The sequence below is a fragment of the Monodelphis domestica genome, chromosome 6, assembly GCF_027887165.1.
Source record: "Monodelphis domestica isolate mMonDom1 chromosome 6, mMonDom1.pri, whole genome shotgun sequence".
NCBI classification, from domain to species: domain Eukaryota; kingdom Metazoa; phylum Chordata; class Mammalia; order Didelphimorphia; family Didelphidae; genus Monodelphis; species Monodelphis domestica.
In genome coordinates this window covers 13,541,136-13,556,843 of record NC_077232.1, presented here as the reverse complement: position 1 = coordinate 13,556,843, position 15,708 = coordinate 13,541,136, and the positions used below count along the sequence as shown (strand labels likewise).

The following is a 15,708-nucleotide window of genomic DNA, read 5'->3' as shown; positions in this document are numbered from 1 at the left end:
GAAGAGAACATAAAATATCTCACTGAGAAGGTGACAGGCCTAGAAAATAGAGGAAGGAGAGACAATCTGAGAATAATTGGCCTACCAGAAAAGCCAGAAATAAATAGTAATCTCAACATCATAATACAAGATATCATCAAAGAAAATTGCACAGAGATTCTAGAACAAGGGGGTAATACAGCCACTGACAGAGCTCACAGACCACCTTCTACACTAAACTCCCAAAAGACAACTCCCAGGAATGTAATTGCCAAATTCCAAAGCTTTCAAGCAAAAGAAAAAATCTTACGAGAAACCAGAAAAAGGCAATTTATTTATAAAGGAATGCCAATCAGGGTCACACAAGACCTTGAAATTTCCACTCTGAATGACTGTAAGGCATGGAACACGATTTTCAAAAAAGAAAGAGAGCTGTGTCTTCAACCAAGAATCCACTATCCATCAAAACTGACTATATACTTCCAGGGGAAAGAATGGGCATTCAACAAAATAGAAGATTTCCAAGTTTTTGCAAAGGAAAGACCAGAGCTCTGTGGAAAATTCGACATCCAAACACAAAGAGCATGGAATACCTGAAAAGGTAAATATGAAAGGAAGGGAAAGGAGAAAAATGTTATCTTTTTCTTTTATTCAAACCCTCTTCTATAAGGACTACATTTATATCAAATTATATATATATATATTAATATTTGGAGAAAATATAATGTGTAGCTGTCAAAAATTGTATGCATTATTAGAGTAGTAAGAAGAATCACGCATAGGGAACATTTGGGGCATCGAGATGACATGGAGAAAGGGGGGATAGAAAGAAAAAGGAGGGGGGAATTGTTGATAGTACTAAGATATACTCCAAGAAATAGGGGGGAAAACTAAATAGAATAATCTTTCTCACACAAAGATTCTCATGGAAGGGGAGGGGAAGAATTCTCCTATAAGAAGGAGAGGAAGAGAGTTTTTACTTAAACTTTACTCTCAGTGAAATCAACTCTGAGAGGGAAGAGCATCCAGATCCATTGGGATCTTGAATTCTATCTTATCCAACAGGGTAAGGGAGAAGGGAAAACCAAGGGGGGTAGGGGACAAGGCAACACAAAAAGGGAGGGAAAGAGAGGGGAAAGGGGGAGGGAACTGAAAGGGAGGGGCTAGAAAGGGAAACATATCAAGGGAGGAGACTAGGGAGACTGATTTAAAGTAAATCACTGGCTTAAAAGTTTATAGCTAAAAAAGAAAGGTCAAAATTAGTGGAAGATATCAAAATGCCAGAGAGTCCACAAGTGACAATCATAACTTTGAATGTGAATGGGATGAACTCACCCATAAAATGTAGACGAATAGCAGAATGGATTAGAATCCAAAACCCTACCATATGTTGTTTTCAAGAAACACACATGAGGAGGGTAGACACTCACAAGGTCAGAATTAAAGGATGGAGCAGGACCTTCAGGGCCTCAACTGACTGAAAGAAGGCAGGAGTTGCAATCACGATATCTGACAAAGCCAAAGCAAAAATAGACCTGATTAAAAGGGATAGGGAAGGTAACTATACTTTGTTAAAAGGGACTTTAGATAATGAGGAAATATCACTAATCAACATGCATGCACCAAATATTATGCCACCCATATTTCTAATGGAGAAACTAGGAGAATTGAAGGAAGAAATAGTAAAACCATATTAGTCAGAGATTTGAACCAACCACTATCAAATTTAGATAAGTCATATCAAAAAATAAACAAGAAAGAGGCAAATCTATGAGGAAATACTAATCTGTGATTCTGAAGGCATCCAGAGTGGGGTTCACTAGGGAAAGAGAGAGGAAAAGCCAATCTATACTCTCTCTTCCTCCCTTGGCTATATTACTTCTCTATGTCACTCTGGTCCTGAAATTAGTGGTAAGAGACTCCATTCCTACTCCTTCCATTACAGTGGCATCCCACAATACAAAAGAATTCATCACTAACAGTCACTGACTGGCAATTGGAAGTGACTGTTTAGGAGAGTCATCTTGGGGACATAGATTCTGAAAATAACAACAAACAGGATCAAGGCCTACATCTTGATTTCTATACATTAGAAAGAGAAAAGAGGGATAAATAGAGGATAGAAACAATGTTCCAGAAAATGATGTGGACACTTCTGGTGGTAGCCATATTATCACATTGATGGAACTATTCCATCTTTAGCACCATCACTGGTCTAGTATATGACAAAATACTGGGATCAGATATCATTAGAAATATCAATGAAATTGTTATCCCTCCCTGATGGATAAGGTACTCTTGCTGTTCTCTGGCAATTATACAACATTATGAAGAAGGGGATGAAGATAATTCTGGGCAAAAAGAATATAATGAACAACAACATAGATAATAGGCTAGAGCTTTTGTTCTCCCAAATGTCAACAATTATAGAGATATGCCAGGAATTCAATATGAAGAAAAGTGAGAAACTGTGCAAGGAAAAGGAGCTAACTATGGGGGAGGATATTAAGGAGGCTGGTAATGATACAGACATATCATTTGCAAGGACATTGAGACATTTGCAAGGACATTAACAACAGTTCTGACAGTGGGGTTGTGCACTGAGAAAACCAGGGTGGACAAACAAATGAAGAACTTGAGGAAGTCCCAGCAGCACCGAAGATCATGCCTGTCAGAGATTTTGCTAAAGTAACCCCAGATTCAGGTATTCTCCATGCAAAAGTACACAAATCTTTTTCCATTCAGGATTTGCATTCTCTGGAATTGAGAATGCCAAAATTTTGTGTAGGGCCATTTAGATATTTAAAGGAGCTAAGAAAAAAAGCATTCAAACTATATGATCCTGATTTCCAGGATGTAGAAATCTTATTATCATAACTCTTTAGCCCCCAGGAACATTCACAATTCATTAAGAAAATGAGAGAAGACAATACTCTGACAAGTTGGCCTGAATATTTTGAGGATTTTGATTTTTCAAGACCATCAAACATGACTTTCCTTAAAAAGACTAGGGAAGATATATTAGAGGTGATCAAGTCCTTTTGTACAAGATGAAATTCTTGGGGAAATTTTTATAGATTGATGCAGGAGCAGATAGAACATCTATCTGTCTACACTGACAGATTGATGGAAAATGAGGTAATTTTGGGATACGGACAGGACAGCCAAGAATGTATTCCCCATGTAAAGAGATAATTTTTAAGGGATATTCCAGAAATCTCAGTCATTTCTTCAAGCATTTTTGCCTAAATTTTTAATCTCTATCTCTCCAAGATCTGAGAGACTCTGACATATACATATACAAGACCCATACAGAACAACAAAAAGAGAAAGAAGAATTAAAGCAGAAGCTAGAAAAGACCAAGGAAACTGTTAGACAGAAAGAGTTAGAGGAGACCAAGAATGTAGCTACTATCAGGATATTCCCATATCAAAATCTACAATACCAAAATAGGGGGCAATGAGATAATAGGAAATTCTTTTTATGCCAGAGAGTGGGACACATAGTAAAATTATTCCTGATGAAATAAAAATATGAGCAGGGATACAACAGAGGTTCACAATATCAGAACAGGATTACACAGAACAAAGGGTACAATAACGATGCAAAATAACAGACATACCAAGATACATACAAACCCAAATGCTGTGACCACTGAAAGGAGACAACTCCTGATATTGAAACCATATAACACCTGCTTACTCAGGCAGCGAAATACCAAAATGTCAGATTCAGCCTAGGTTTCTTCTCTTACAAACTGCCATACATTAATTGGGGTCCACTTTGGCTCTTTACTCTCATCCTCACTAGACAAAAGTCAAAATTTTATAATCAACTGGAATTATATATTCATCAGGACCTGATTGATTCTGTGCCAAGTTTTCTTTACATGAATGACAATAATCTTAACACACCAAGAAATCAATAATGTGCTCACTTTTGGTTTTTCGTCCATAAATTTTGATCACAACCCAGATATACCCAACCTTTCTGAAAGAGTCTTACCTCAATCTTCCCATCAATTTCCCATCATGGGACCACCACTTACCCTACATGCATTTTCTAATTCCTCAAAACAAGATGATATAACAATGGAGTATGCTAACACTTTGTCACTTACTGCTATGCTACTATGTGACCCAACATCATTATGTTTCCACAAATGTTGGGGAAGGATGATCTTTACATTATATTCCTTCATAGGGAATTCACTATAACAACCCTCCTCTGGTAATACCTATTAAAATAAGAAAGAAAGAAAAGAATGTAGAGGCTTTTCCAAACAGGAATTTAAAGCATGTCTACTTTAAAAGGATATCTTTTGACTGCATTAATCCTTTCATTTATTTCACCTGTGTTCCAGGGGGAAAATTCAGCTCCCTGCAACTCTTTAGCCAAATTTGAGATTCCTCATTATGGGGAAGCAGTTCAGTGGCTCAGTAAATTGAGAGCCAGGCCTAGAGACGGAGGTCCTTGGTTGGAATCTGGCCTCAGACACTTTCTGGCAGTGTGGCCCTGGACGGGTCATTTAACCTTCATTGCCTAGCCATTACGAATCTTCTGCCTTCGGACAATAGGCATCTAAATAGGCAAAAAACCCCAAGGAACTTTAAAGAGGCTGGAGGTTATATTTTTAAGGCATTTTGGACTACAATGTTTTATAAAAATCTCTGTATTCTATTGCATTGTGCTGATTGTTTTGTTTAAGATTTAACTTTGTAATTTTAAGTTCATATATTACTGCATTCAAAACTATTCTGTTATACTGAATCATTTTAATGTACTGGGTTTTTAACTACTGTTAAATTCTGTTGCTTTTCCCCTATTACTCTACTGAACAAATATTTTTGAGTACACCCATATAAAAACAGCTTTTCTATTTTTGATTTTAAACTGTCACATAGAGGATAGATGGACTCCATCAGAAAATTGTTACAACAACCTTTGGAAAATAAATGAGCTAAACATCTCAAATCGATTTTAAGGGTTCTTTAGACATGATTTTTAGAATTTTTCTTCACAATCTCTGGTCATTTTGCATACCACGAGGTAAGGCTCATTTTAACAGCTGAAGTGAAATACAAATTTAACCCCCATCCTTCCGCATTTATAAGAATGTGAATGGAAGCTGGGCAGTTAATCCCAGGGCATTGTACCCTAGAAGCCTCCCCCCCAAAAAAGGGGAGCATGTCTCATTTGTAACTCTTCAGCTCACTACTTAACTTCCACCAGAATGATATCTAGATTTCTTGATGATGTTCTAAACCCAAAATAAGTTTTACTTTGTTTGAAAATGTTTACCAAGGTTGAAAGATTTGCTATGTTTGTAAAAATTGTGACAAATATCTATCAATTCATAGGCTTTTAAAAATGCCATAGAGCAACTTATGTGAAATATGATAGTGTGTTTGTTTGCTATTGTAATTAACTGAACTATTGAGAATTTGGGGGATACTGACAACTATATATTTATACTACTATTCGATTCATTTGCTTGAACTCACAGTAGATCATGGCCAGATATGAAGAAGAAATGGATCTCATTTTTGGTATGAAAGCCTTGTATTCTATATTTTCTTAGCTAACACTGTGTCAATGATTAAAAGCTACATTTTTGAATTTTTAAAAACTCTTTTATTATATTTTTCATGCATGTGCAAAATGTTACTTCATTTTTTTTATTTTTTCTCTCCTTTGTATATTTCAAGCACATGTCAACAGTACTAAGATTTTCTTTAACTTTTTGATTTTGCAGTAACATAAGTTTAAAATACATTTGCTATAATGTCAATGCATGCCCCAAAAGCTTGGGACTATAAAAATGATGCCACTAATTGTTTTTAAAAAATTATGGGCCTTTGCTTAATGATTCTGTCTGATTCCAGGACAAGATATACACAAAAGAGCCATTGCATAGGGGCAAAGCTAAACCAATCCAGGATGGATTGATGCACTTCTAAGGCAATACAGAGTACTTGAACCTAGTGTGAAGATTCAAGGTTGCAATGTTTAACATACATTAAGACATAGGCCTTCCTTGTATCCACAATCGCACTAAAAATACTTACAGACGAGTATCCCAAACTTGGCTCCTACTTGGATCCTATAATCTCATCCCTTTTCTGTCTTTTCATAGTGTGGCAAACTTTCTGTGGTCCTGGCTACTGACTGGGTAAATGCATCATTGCTTAGATCAGTTTAATTGGGCCCTGATTCAAGGACCTGTTATAGATTTATTTTTCCTTTACTTAGAATTTTTACACATAAGACTTTGATAGTCTATATTTTCATCCAGAAATTTTCTTTTTTTATTTGGATTTTTCTGATGTCTTTTTAATTTCTCTTTCCAATTGATTCATAAACCTCATAACTCAGCCATGCATCCCCAAGTGATCCTGTGTTTTTCAATCACCCCCTTAATGGGGGAATATAAAAATATTATTATTTTAAAATGCAAAGTTTAAATTTCTTTTGAGAGTATTTTAGGTTAAGAAACATGCTACCTCTCTGAATCCAGAAACTGTTTGGAGAAGACACCATGAAGTTGCCACCAGACCACAAGCTGCATGAGAAGATCAAGAATGAACTTTGGGGTGTGGTTGATTAAACATTTATTTGTATGTATACTTCCATTCCAAAGGGGACTGCCCCCTAATTGGCTTTTGTCAATGCATCTAGCAATTATTGGTTTTGTTCTTTTTTTCCTCTTATCCTCAAATTATTCTAATTTGTAAGTTGATGATGTTAAAACTCCTGACTTCTGTTTTCTCAGTAAATTTTATGATTAATATCTTCAACTGAGAATGAAGTGAATGAGGGGATTTTAGAATTTTGCAAATGAATGTGAAGTTTTGTGGAAAGCTGTTGTGGAAAGATGAATAGAAAATCAAATAGGAAACATTACACATTGACTTAGAGCAGAGAGAATCTGATTGAGATGACATAATATAAAATTGTTAGTGCCCTCAGACTATAATATTTTGGGTCTTCTTTTGTCATTTATTTATTCATTAAATATGTTTTTAAAACTCCCCTTTGATGTGCCAATCATTATTCTGACTGCTGGGGATAAAAACAGAGAAATGGATACTTCTTGCTTAAATTTGATTATTAAGAAACAACACACAATAATAATAGAAAATAGAAACACAAATAGAGATACAAAGAAATTTCTGGGTTTTGTAACTGTAACTGGAAGGCTCAGCTTAAACTTCTTTTAGCAAGTGCCATTCAAGATTAGCTTTAAAGCAACCAAAAGATTTCAGGTGATAAAGATCCATGAGACCATCTCCTAGATATGATGAAAAGCCTGTTTAAAGATGCCATGAAAAAAAATGAGACTCCATGTATGAGATGCAAGTAAATCAATTTGGATTCCATTCATGGGGATGTTGTTCAAAAAATCTGTAAAGGCAAGCAGGAAAATTCCACCTGCTTTGAAGGTAAGACCCAGGGGAGGAAAAAGAAATAGTGCTCATTTCATACACTTCAACTTGGAGATATTCTAGAAGAGAACACAATGGCATTTCATTATCTCTGACATTTTATAACCTTCTAATGACAAATGCAAAATCAGATCTATTACATCCTTTCCTAACATTTCTAGACCATCAAAGGATTGAGAAAGAGTAGGAAAGGAAAGAATAGAAAGGAAAATGAGACAAATTTCTCTAAACCTGATATCAAAAAGTTCAAAAAGAGCATTCACATTATTCAGAAGATAAATTTTCTGCACAAATATACTCTACAATATAGATAACACTGCTGTGATAGTAAATGACACAATTTTTGAGATCACAGTCATTTTTATTTTTTTAATCCATCATTCATGGCAACACCTAAGGGTGAGATTCTTTGATCCAGTGAAACTGTCCTATATACCAAAAGGAGCCCTACACATTGTAGGACATGTATAGGCATAGAAGTGGTGAAAACTTAATAGAATTCATACATTTTTCAAACAAACTAAAATACATGGCATTTTGGTCACTATAAACTTTGTATTGATTGAGATTTTAGATACAGGTTGGTGTGGAGATTAAATTTAACTCTCCCCTGCTTGTGAAGATTAAATTAATTCTCCTCTGCCCAATCACAAGAAGTGTAAACACCTATTTACACTTGAGTGAGGGAGATCTGTGATCCACCTGTGTCATAGCGAGTGAGGAATCAGAATGGACTGACTGTCCCCTGGGCAGTCCTAAGCAAAGAATTAGTTGTAATTGGTAGAAGTAAAAGTGGAGGAAGACACAGGAAGTGATGCAAAAGAAGTGTCTTTTAAAAGAAATTACAACTTCATGTGAGGAGTTCTTCTGGAGTTTGGAGTTCGAGTTGAAGGCTGGTGAAGAATCTGCTTATGAGACCTTGGATTTGGAGTGACTGTTCTTAAATCTCTCCCTTTGGACTGACACGTGGTGAGTGAAAGTGATGACTCCTTTTCTGGGTTTTTGAAGAGACCAGCCTCATGAGAGACCTGCCCCTTGAGAGAGGCTCCCTGCATCCCCAGGTCCTCAGCTCAAGGCTGAGGCCCCTCTGGCTAAGGACTAATTATCTCTGCTTGGATTGAGCCAGGGATTGGAGAAAATACTTAGTGCTTAGGCTAGATATCTTACCCTATTCTCTGTCTGATTTTCTTACTTTCACTCTTCCTATATTTTATAATTAAATTGTTAAAATAAATCTCTTTGGAATTAATTAAATTCCTGGTGACTCTATTCTTAAATACTCCAGCCCAACCTTTTATAAACCTCTCACATTTCTCCACATTGCATTGTTGTTATAGTTATAATAATAGAACTTCTATATGAAATAACAGACTAAACTGTCTTAAAGCCTAAAAGCTGAGGCAAAGATAAATGTTTTTTCCCACTATTTAATCTCTTTCAGGCAATAAATCCTGAAGCCTTTGACTGAATAAAACTCTGGACCAAGAGTAGGATTCTGAATTATTTTTCTTTTCTGCTATCTTAAATAATGTTGGATTCTTTAGTCTACCCAAACTTCATCCAAACATGACATAAATAACTGATCTAAGAACATCTTCAAGAGTCTGGGTCTCATAAGGAATATTGTCTTCCATAGTTGGGAACAATAACCCTTGCTCAACCAAGAGAATTCTTGGAGAATATCATTTTGCCACCCGAGTCCCATCTTTGAGTGTATTCCCTCCCTGACATGTCTTCCTTACCTGTGACCTAGGGGAGTTGCTTCCATCTGTAAGGATGGATTTGTGACTGTTCATATTTTCATATCCCATAGTTTTTATTTGTCTGCTTCCTGTGCTGTAAAATGATAAATCCTATGAATTTTTCAGCTTCCTGAATAATAATTTTCTAGATCTTTCCTAATCAAAGTCTTTGCTTTAACCAAAGTCGTGAGGCCAAAAAACACAACAATTCTCCTGAGAAGGTCAATCCGTCTGAAATATGGATAGCTGTATTTCACCAGACCATGGGAAAAACTCAGAAATAGCAACTTACTTTGTATCTTCAGTACTTCAATTTGGAGAATAAGTGAAGTAGGACTTGTCAATATGAGTCTCAGCCTTCAGAAATAAGAAGAAACCCCCTGTGACCAGGCTCCCTTCCTTTCTATATGTGGAACTGTCATCTCTTTCGAAGTGACAAGCATGCTTCTCAGAAAAAGAAAACTGAAACAGCAGGATCACAAGTAATCTAGACAAAGAGAGCCCCAGTTTATCCAAGCCCATGGCAAATACCCAAAATTTATAAAGATTTAAGGAGCAAGGGAGTCTTAGGTGACTGAGGGTCTTTGTCCATGCATCTATAGACATATTCTTTGTCATCAATGTTTTTTCTTTTCTAATAAATGCTCAAGTTTTGCCTGGTCCCTCACACTTGCAAAATCATATTTTAAGCCATTAGCCAAGTGTCTCTTTATGACAAAGGCAAAAGACAAACATTACAGGATATATTTGAGGTATATTTTTGCCTCCAGGCATTCATCAAATCCTGATTCTGTGTCAAGTTTTTGTTGACACAAAATCAAGGTTCACAACACTCCAAGAACATGACGGTCTCTTCGCTCTGGATTTTTCCTCCATAGATTTTGATCGCAACCCAAATATGCCTGCCCATTCTGGGAGAGTCTTATCTCAGTCTTCCCCCTGATTTTCCAATGTGGTGCCACCACTTGTCCTGAAGAAATTCCCTAATTTCTCTGAAAAACATAAATCTAACAATTGAGCACACTAATGTTTCATCACTTAAGGCCAATATTTTCCATGTCATCCATCCTTCTTGTATTTTACCCATACATATAAGGAATGACGACTATCCTGGTTTCCTTAATAAGCCTTCGTTATTATAACTTTCCATCTGGTAAAAACGATTAAAGCAACAACAATGTGTTTTTAAAATTTCACCCTTTTGATAAAGGACTTGGAGTTGACTTTGCAATGTTTTATCAAGTCAGGGTTGGGACGCTGCCTGAATTAACTACTTCAGACCAATGTCATTCCAAACCCAGAATTAGCTACAGTTAAAGTAGAGCATGAACTATGGTTTTATCCACAGTGCTAGCTCAGGGCTTTGCACACAATATTTGACAATTAAATGCAGGTTGATTTCTTGCTCTGAAAAGCAACATTGGGAGATGACAAAATGATTTGACTTCAGTCTAAAGTAGATGTTGACAAAAGATAAGTACAAGGGTTCAAGTGAGGACCTATAGACAAAATTTGGTCTTCTGTATTTTTTTATACTATACTGATTTTTTCAATAAAAGAAAATATTTTTTAATATTTTGAAAATAAAAAGTCTAAAGATGGAGCCAAAATGGTGAAGTAGCAGTGAGGAATGCTGAAACCTTAATGAAAATCCTCTCCAACCAATCGCAAAATAATGCTTCAAAATTAATACTGGAATGATAGAAGCAACAATGAGATAGAATAAAGCCATTTTCCTGAAGAAAACAACAGGGAAGTTAGACAGAAAGCATGGGTTTCTTTGGGGGCTAGAAAGGGAGCCTTCTCCCTAGCAAGGCCACACCAAGGAGCACAGGCACAAGACAACAATAATTCCCCTCCAACTCCACCCCTACTTCTCAAGGATCTCAACCTGCTCCCAAGACAACTTCAAGACCCTTAAGATGCTGCTGAAGCCAAAAGCAAAGCATTTCTGTTCCCACCTCTTGAAGATCTCAGTCTTAGCACAAGCCTGCAATGAGGTCCCAAGGTCTAATATAACACATGTGGCTGGTGCAAGCAGAAGGGGTGGCCCAGAGCCCCTGCCTAAGACTGCAGTAAGGCCTGGAACACCAGCTCTAGAAAGTCCATAGCACACCCAGCTGCTTCAAGCTGAAGGGCAGACCCAGAGCTCCTGTCTGATATAACAATGAGGAATTCGACCCCAGCACAAGACAGTCCTCAGTGTCCCTGGCCAGTTTAAGCCTACAGCAAGCCCTAAAGTCACTGCCCAAATGAATAGCAAAATCCTGACCCCCACCATAATTTTAACTCATAAGGTCTAAAGCCCATAAGCCATCAGTGGAACTTGAGGTAGATGGACTCAGCAGTGGGAAGTGGCTTTCAGAGCTGCCAGTCCACAAGCTTTCATGACACCTTAGAAGAACTGAAACTTGCAGGGAAAAGGAACTAAAGCGGAGGGTAGCAGTGAGTAAAAACTGAAGTTTAAGGCAGTGCTCCCTCTAGTATAAGAACAGAGCCCATCTCTAAAATGAAAATAAAAGTCAAGAAAAATATTGGGAAAATATTTTTAAAACAACACCTAACCATGGTTATGGGGAATATTGATCCTGATATTCATTGGTATTGATACTTATTGGTAGGCTTACTTATTAGGAGATTCCATTGTTGTCCCTTGAGGTAATCAACTGGATTTACAGCTGAGGAAATTTGCTGGAGACAAGATATAGAAAACCTGTTTATTTAACTCTAAAGATTGCAGGGAAAGGAGAAGGAAAAGGAAAGGTAGTGAGCATATTGATTATTGGTAGATATATTTCCCTAAACTACAAAGTTCCAACTAATACCCTGATCCCAATTATTTCCCACAAGGGAAGTCTTCATGTCTGAATGAATTTAGATCTAACCTGACTTCCTAACTATCTGTAAATAATTTCTGTCTTACTAACCTATTCTAAAATTCTAAAAGCAAATCTTCTGTTATAGAGTTTCTTAACTTAAAATAAAACTCCTGCAGCAACTTTTCCGCTATTGATCAAAACAAAAGTTCATTCTTCTGGCCCAGCACAGGAGGCTGTCAACAAAGTCTGTGAACTGGACAGTCTTCTGTCTGAGGAGACCGGCGCCACCTGCTGTCCGCTTCTCTCACTGCTACATGCAAAACTCACAATTTGAAAGAACTTAATCTGATGTCAAAAATATAGTAGAGGAGGTAGAGGAAAAACAAATAAGCAAAATTAAAGAGATGCAAGAAGAAAAATACTCCTTGAAAAGGGTCAAATAAAAAAGAAATTAAAAAATCCAGTGAAGAACAGAGTATCTTAAAAAGTATGACTGGTCAGATGATAAATGTAGTTTGAAAGCTAATGAATGAAAATAATTCCTTCAAAATTAAAAAATAGAATTAGCCAAGTAGAAGCTAACAAGTTCATGAGACATGAAGAAACAATAAAATAAAAACAAAAAAATGAAAAATAGAATAATACATGAAATATCTCATTGAAAAAAGTGACCTGGAAAATAGATCAAGGAGAGTATTATGAGTATTTGTTAATAAAGTAAGCAAAAAAAGGATTATTGATAGGTTAGGTAATACATGACTGGAGAGATGAGTTTGAATGAACTGGATTTCTTTAAAACAGAGCAGAATCTCAAAGAGATATGATGGGAAGAGAATGATCCCAAGGAGCCGTGGGAAAGGCAATGGACCAAGAATTCGCTCTTTGGACTTTCCTCACTAAGGAAGGTGGTTCAAGGAGGCTGCTCTATGAGTTGAAAAAAATCTGTTTGGTTTTTCTTGAAGCATCTTAGCAGACAGGAGTGGTGCTGCAATTCCCTCATGATCACCAACAAGTGGAAGTCGAGTAAAGTAGAGAAAATGATCATTCAATAAAACAGAAGATTTTTAAACATCCCTAACTATACTATAAAACAGTGATCATCAAAATAATTTGGTATAGGCTAAAAGACAGAAAGGGGGATCAGTGGAACAGACTTGGTGTAAGTGACCTCAGCAAGACAGTCTATGACAAGCCCAAAGATCCCAGCTTTCAGGACCAAAACCCACTATTTCATAAAAACTGCTAGGAAAATTGGAAGACATAATGGGACAGATTAGGTTTGGATCAACACCTCACACCCTACACCAAGATGAAGTCAGAAAGGCTGAATGACTTGAATATAAAGAAGGAAACTATAAGCAAATTAGGTAAACACAGAATAGTATACATGTCAGATCTTTGGGAAAGGAAAGATTTTAAAACCAAGCAAGAGCTAGGAAAAAATGTAAAATCCATAATTTTGATAACATCAAATTAAAAAGGTTTTGTACAAACAAAACCAAAGTAACCAAAATTAGAAGGGAAGCAACAAATTGGGAAACAATCTTCATAACAAAAACCTCTGACAAAGGTCTAATTACTCAAATTTAAAAAAAGCTTAACCAATTGTACAAAAAATCAAGCCATTCTCCAGTTGATACATGGGCAAAGGAGATCAATAGGCAATTTTCAGTTAATGAAATCATAACTATTAATAAGCACATGAAAAAGTGTTCTAAATCTCTTATAAACAGAGAAATGCAAACCAAAACAACTCTGAGGTATCATCTCACACCTAAGCAGACTGGCTAAGATGACAGCAAAGGAAAGTCATGAATGCTGGAGGGGATGAGGCAAAGTCAGGAAATTAATGCATTGCTGATGGAGCTGTGAATTGATCCAACCATTCTGGAGGGTAATTTAGAACGATTCCCAAAGGGCTCTAAAAGACCCTTTGATCCTACCATAACACTGCCAGGTTTCTACCCCAAGGAGCTAATAAGGAAAAAGATATGTACAAAAATATTCGTAGCTGTGCTCTTTGTGGTGGCAAAAAAAAAATGGAAAATGAGGGGATGCCCTTCAATTGGGGAATGACTGAACAAATTGTGTTATATGTTAGTGATGGAATACTATTGTGCTCAAAGGAATAATGAACTGGAGGAATTTCATGCAAACTGGAACAACCTCCAGGAATTGATACAGAGCCAAAGGAGCAGAACCAGAACATTGTACATAGATACTGATACACTGTGGTACAATTAAATGTAATGGACTTCTCCATCAAGGACAATGCAGTGATCCTGAACAACTTGGAGGAATCTATGAGAAAAAAAACATTATCCAATTTCAGTCAAAACTGTGGAAGTAGAAACACAGAAGAAAAACAACTGCTCAAAAGCATGGGTCGGGGATACGGCTGGGGATGTAGATTCGAAATGAACACCCTAAAGCAAACACCAACAATATGGAAATAGGTTCTGATCAAGGAAACAGGTGATACCCAATGAAATTGCGTGTGGGCTGCTGGAAGTGTGGGGGAAGGGGAGGGATGGAAATAATGTGATTCTTGTAACCAAGGAATAATGTTCTAAATTGATTATATAAATTATTTTTTAAAAAGATTTTTAAGCATTTGTAATGAAAACACTAGACCTAACAGTTCTCTAAAGAAACTTAAAAAATATAAACAAGAAAGACAAAATTTAGAGATTCAAGATAGTCAAACAGTAGTTGTTTTTTTCTCTTCCTATGTGGAAAAAATATTCTTATCTTAAACTTGCTATCTTTATGAGGGAAGTGAGGAGGAATATACATAGATTGATGTTGTAAGAGAAGGTTGATTAGAATGGCATTGTATTCAAAGAAATCAAGGGGTGAAAAAGAAGATTGCATTGACAAAAAAGGGAAGGAAGATACAGAAGAGGATAAATTATCTCACTTAAAGGGGCATGAAAATAGCTGGAGTCAGAATCCAGATCCAAGCATACTATTTTCCCCTTTAGTTTATTGATGTTTTAATTTGGGGATTTTGGTTTAATATAAGTATTTTCTTACAACAGTGACCAATATGGAAGGATATTTTGCCGAATAATACAGGTATGTCTCAGCTCAAATTGATTACCACCTCTGAGAGGGGAGAGGCAAGGAAGGGAGGGAGAAAATGTCAGACTTATGTCAGAAATCATATGCTGAAAATTGTTATTAAATATAATAGGGGAAATAAATTATGTAAAAAATAAACTAAATAAAATGTAAAAGCCATTTTGAGTTGATCTTCTTTCTGAAAAATAGGAAGCCAGATGAGTTTGTTTCAGTTTTAGCTCACCAAAGTTGAAACTAATGAACTCTGATAGTTCTATGATATGAAAGGCGCAGCTGAACATATGGGAAATGCCTTTGAATGAGGAGTGGATACAGTTAATGGGAAAAATGGCAGGAACAATTTCAGCCTAGAGACTTACAACAGTCCTTTTCTTAATATTTTGGAAAATACAATAAATTAATCATGAATAAACCAGAGACAGGCACTTTGTCAGCCCAGGTCAGCATTAAATATAGAAAAATGGCTCTGTCCAATTCTTAGAAGAGAAGGAACATCAATATAGTTCCCATTGAATGGCTTTGAGCCCATAGAGACATTCAAGGATATCACAGCAACAAAAGAGATGGGCCCATGCTTGCTGCCCACCAGGGTGAAATGGGTGAATAAATAGTATCATTTCAAAAACATTTCAAATGGA

The 15,708-nt window shown here is 36.4% G+C and overlaps 1 protein-coding gene across 1 annotated transcript in view; it reads right to left on the bottom strand.

Moving 5' to 3' along the window:
* Nucleotides 1-9,689, bottom strand: part of VN2R650 (vomeronasal 2 receptor 650) — a 103,962-nt gene extending 94,273 nt beyond the window's left edge. Inside the window, 1 exon segment of the mRNA NM_001102434.1 lies at nucleotides 9,505-9,689. Within this exon segment, the coding sequence (NP_001095904.1) occupies nucleotides 9,505-9,689 (185 nt within the window).
* Between the last annotated feature and the right edge of the window lie 6,019 nt (nucleotides 9,690-15,708).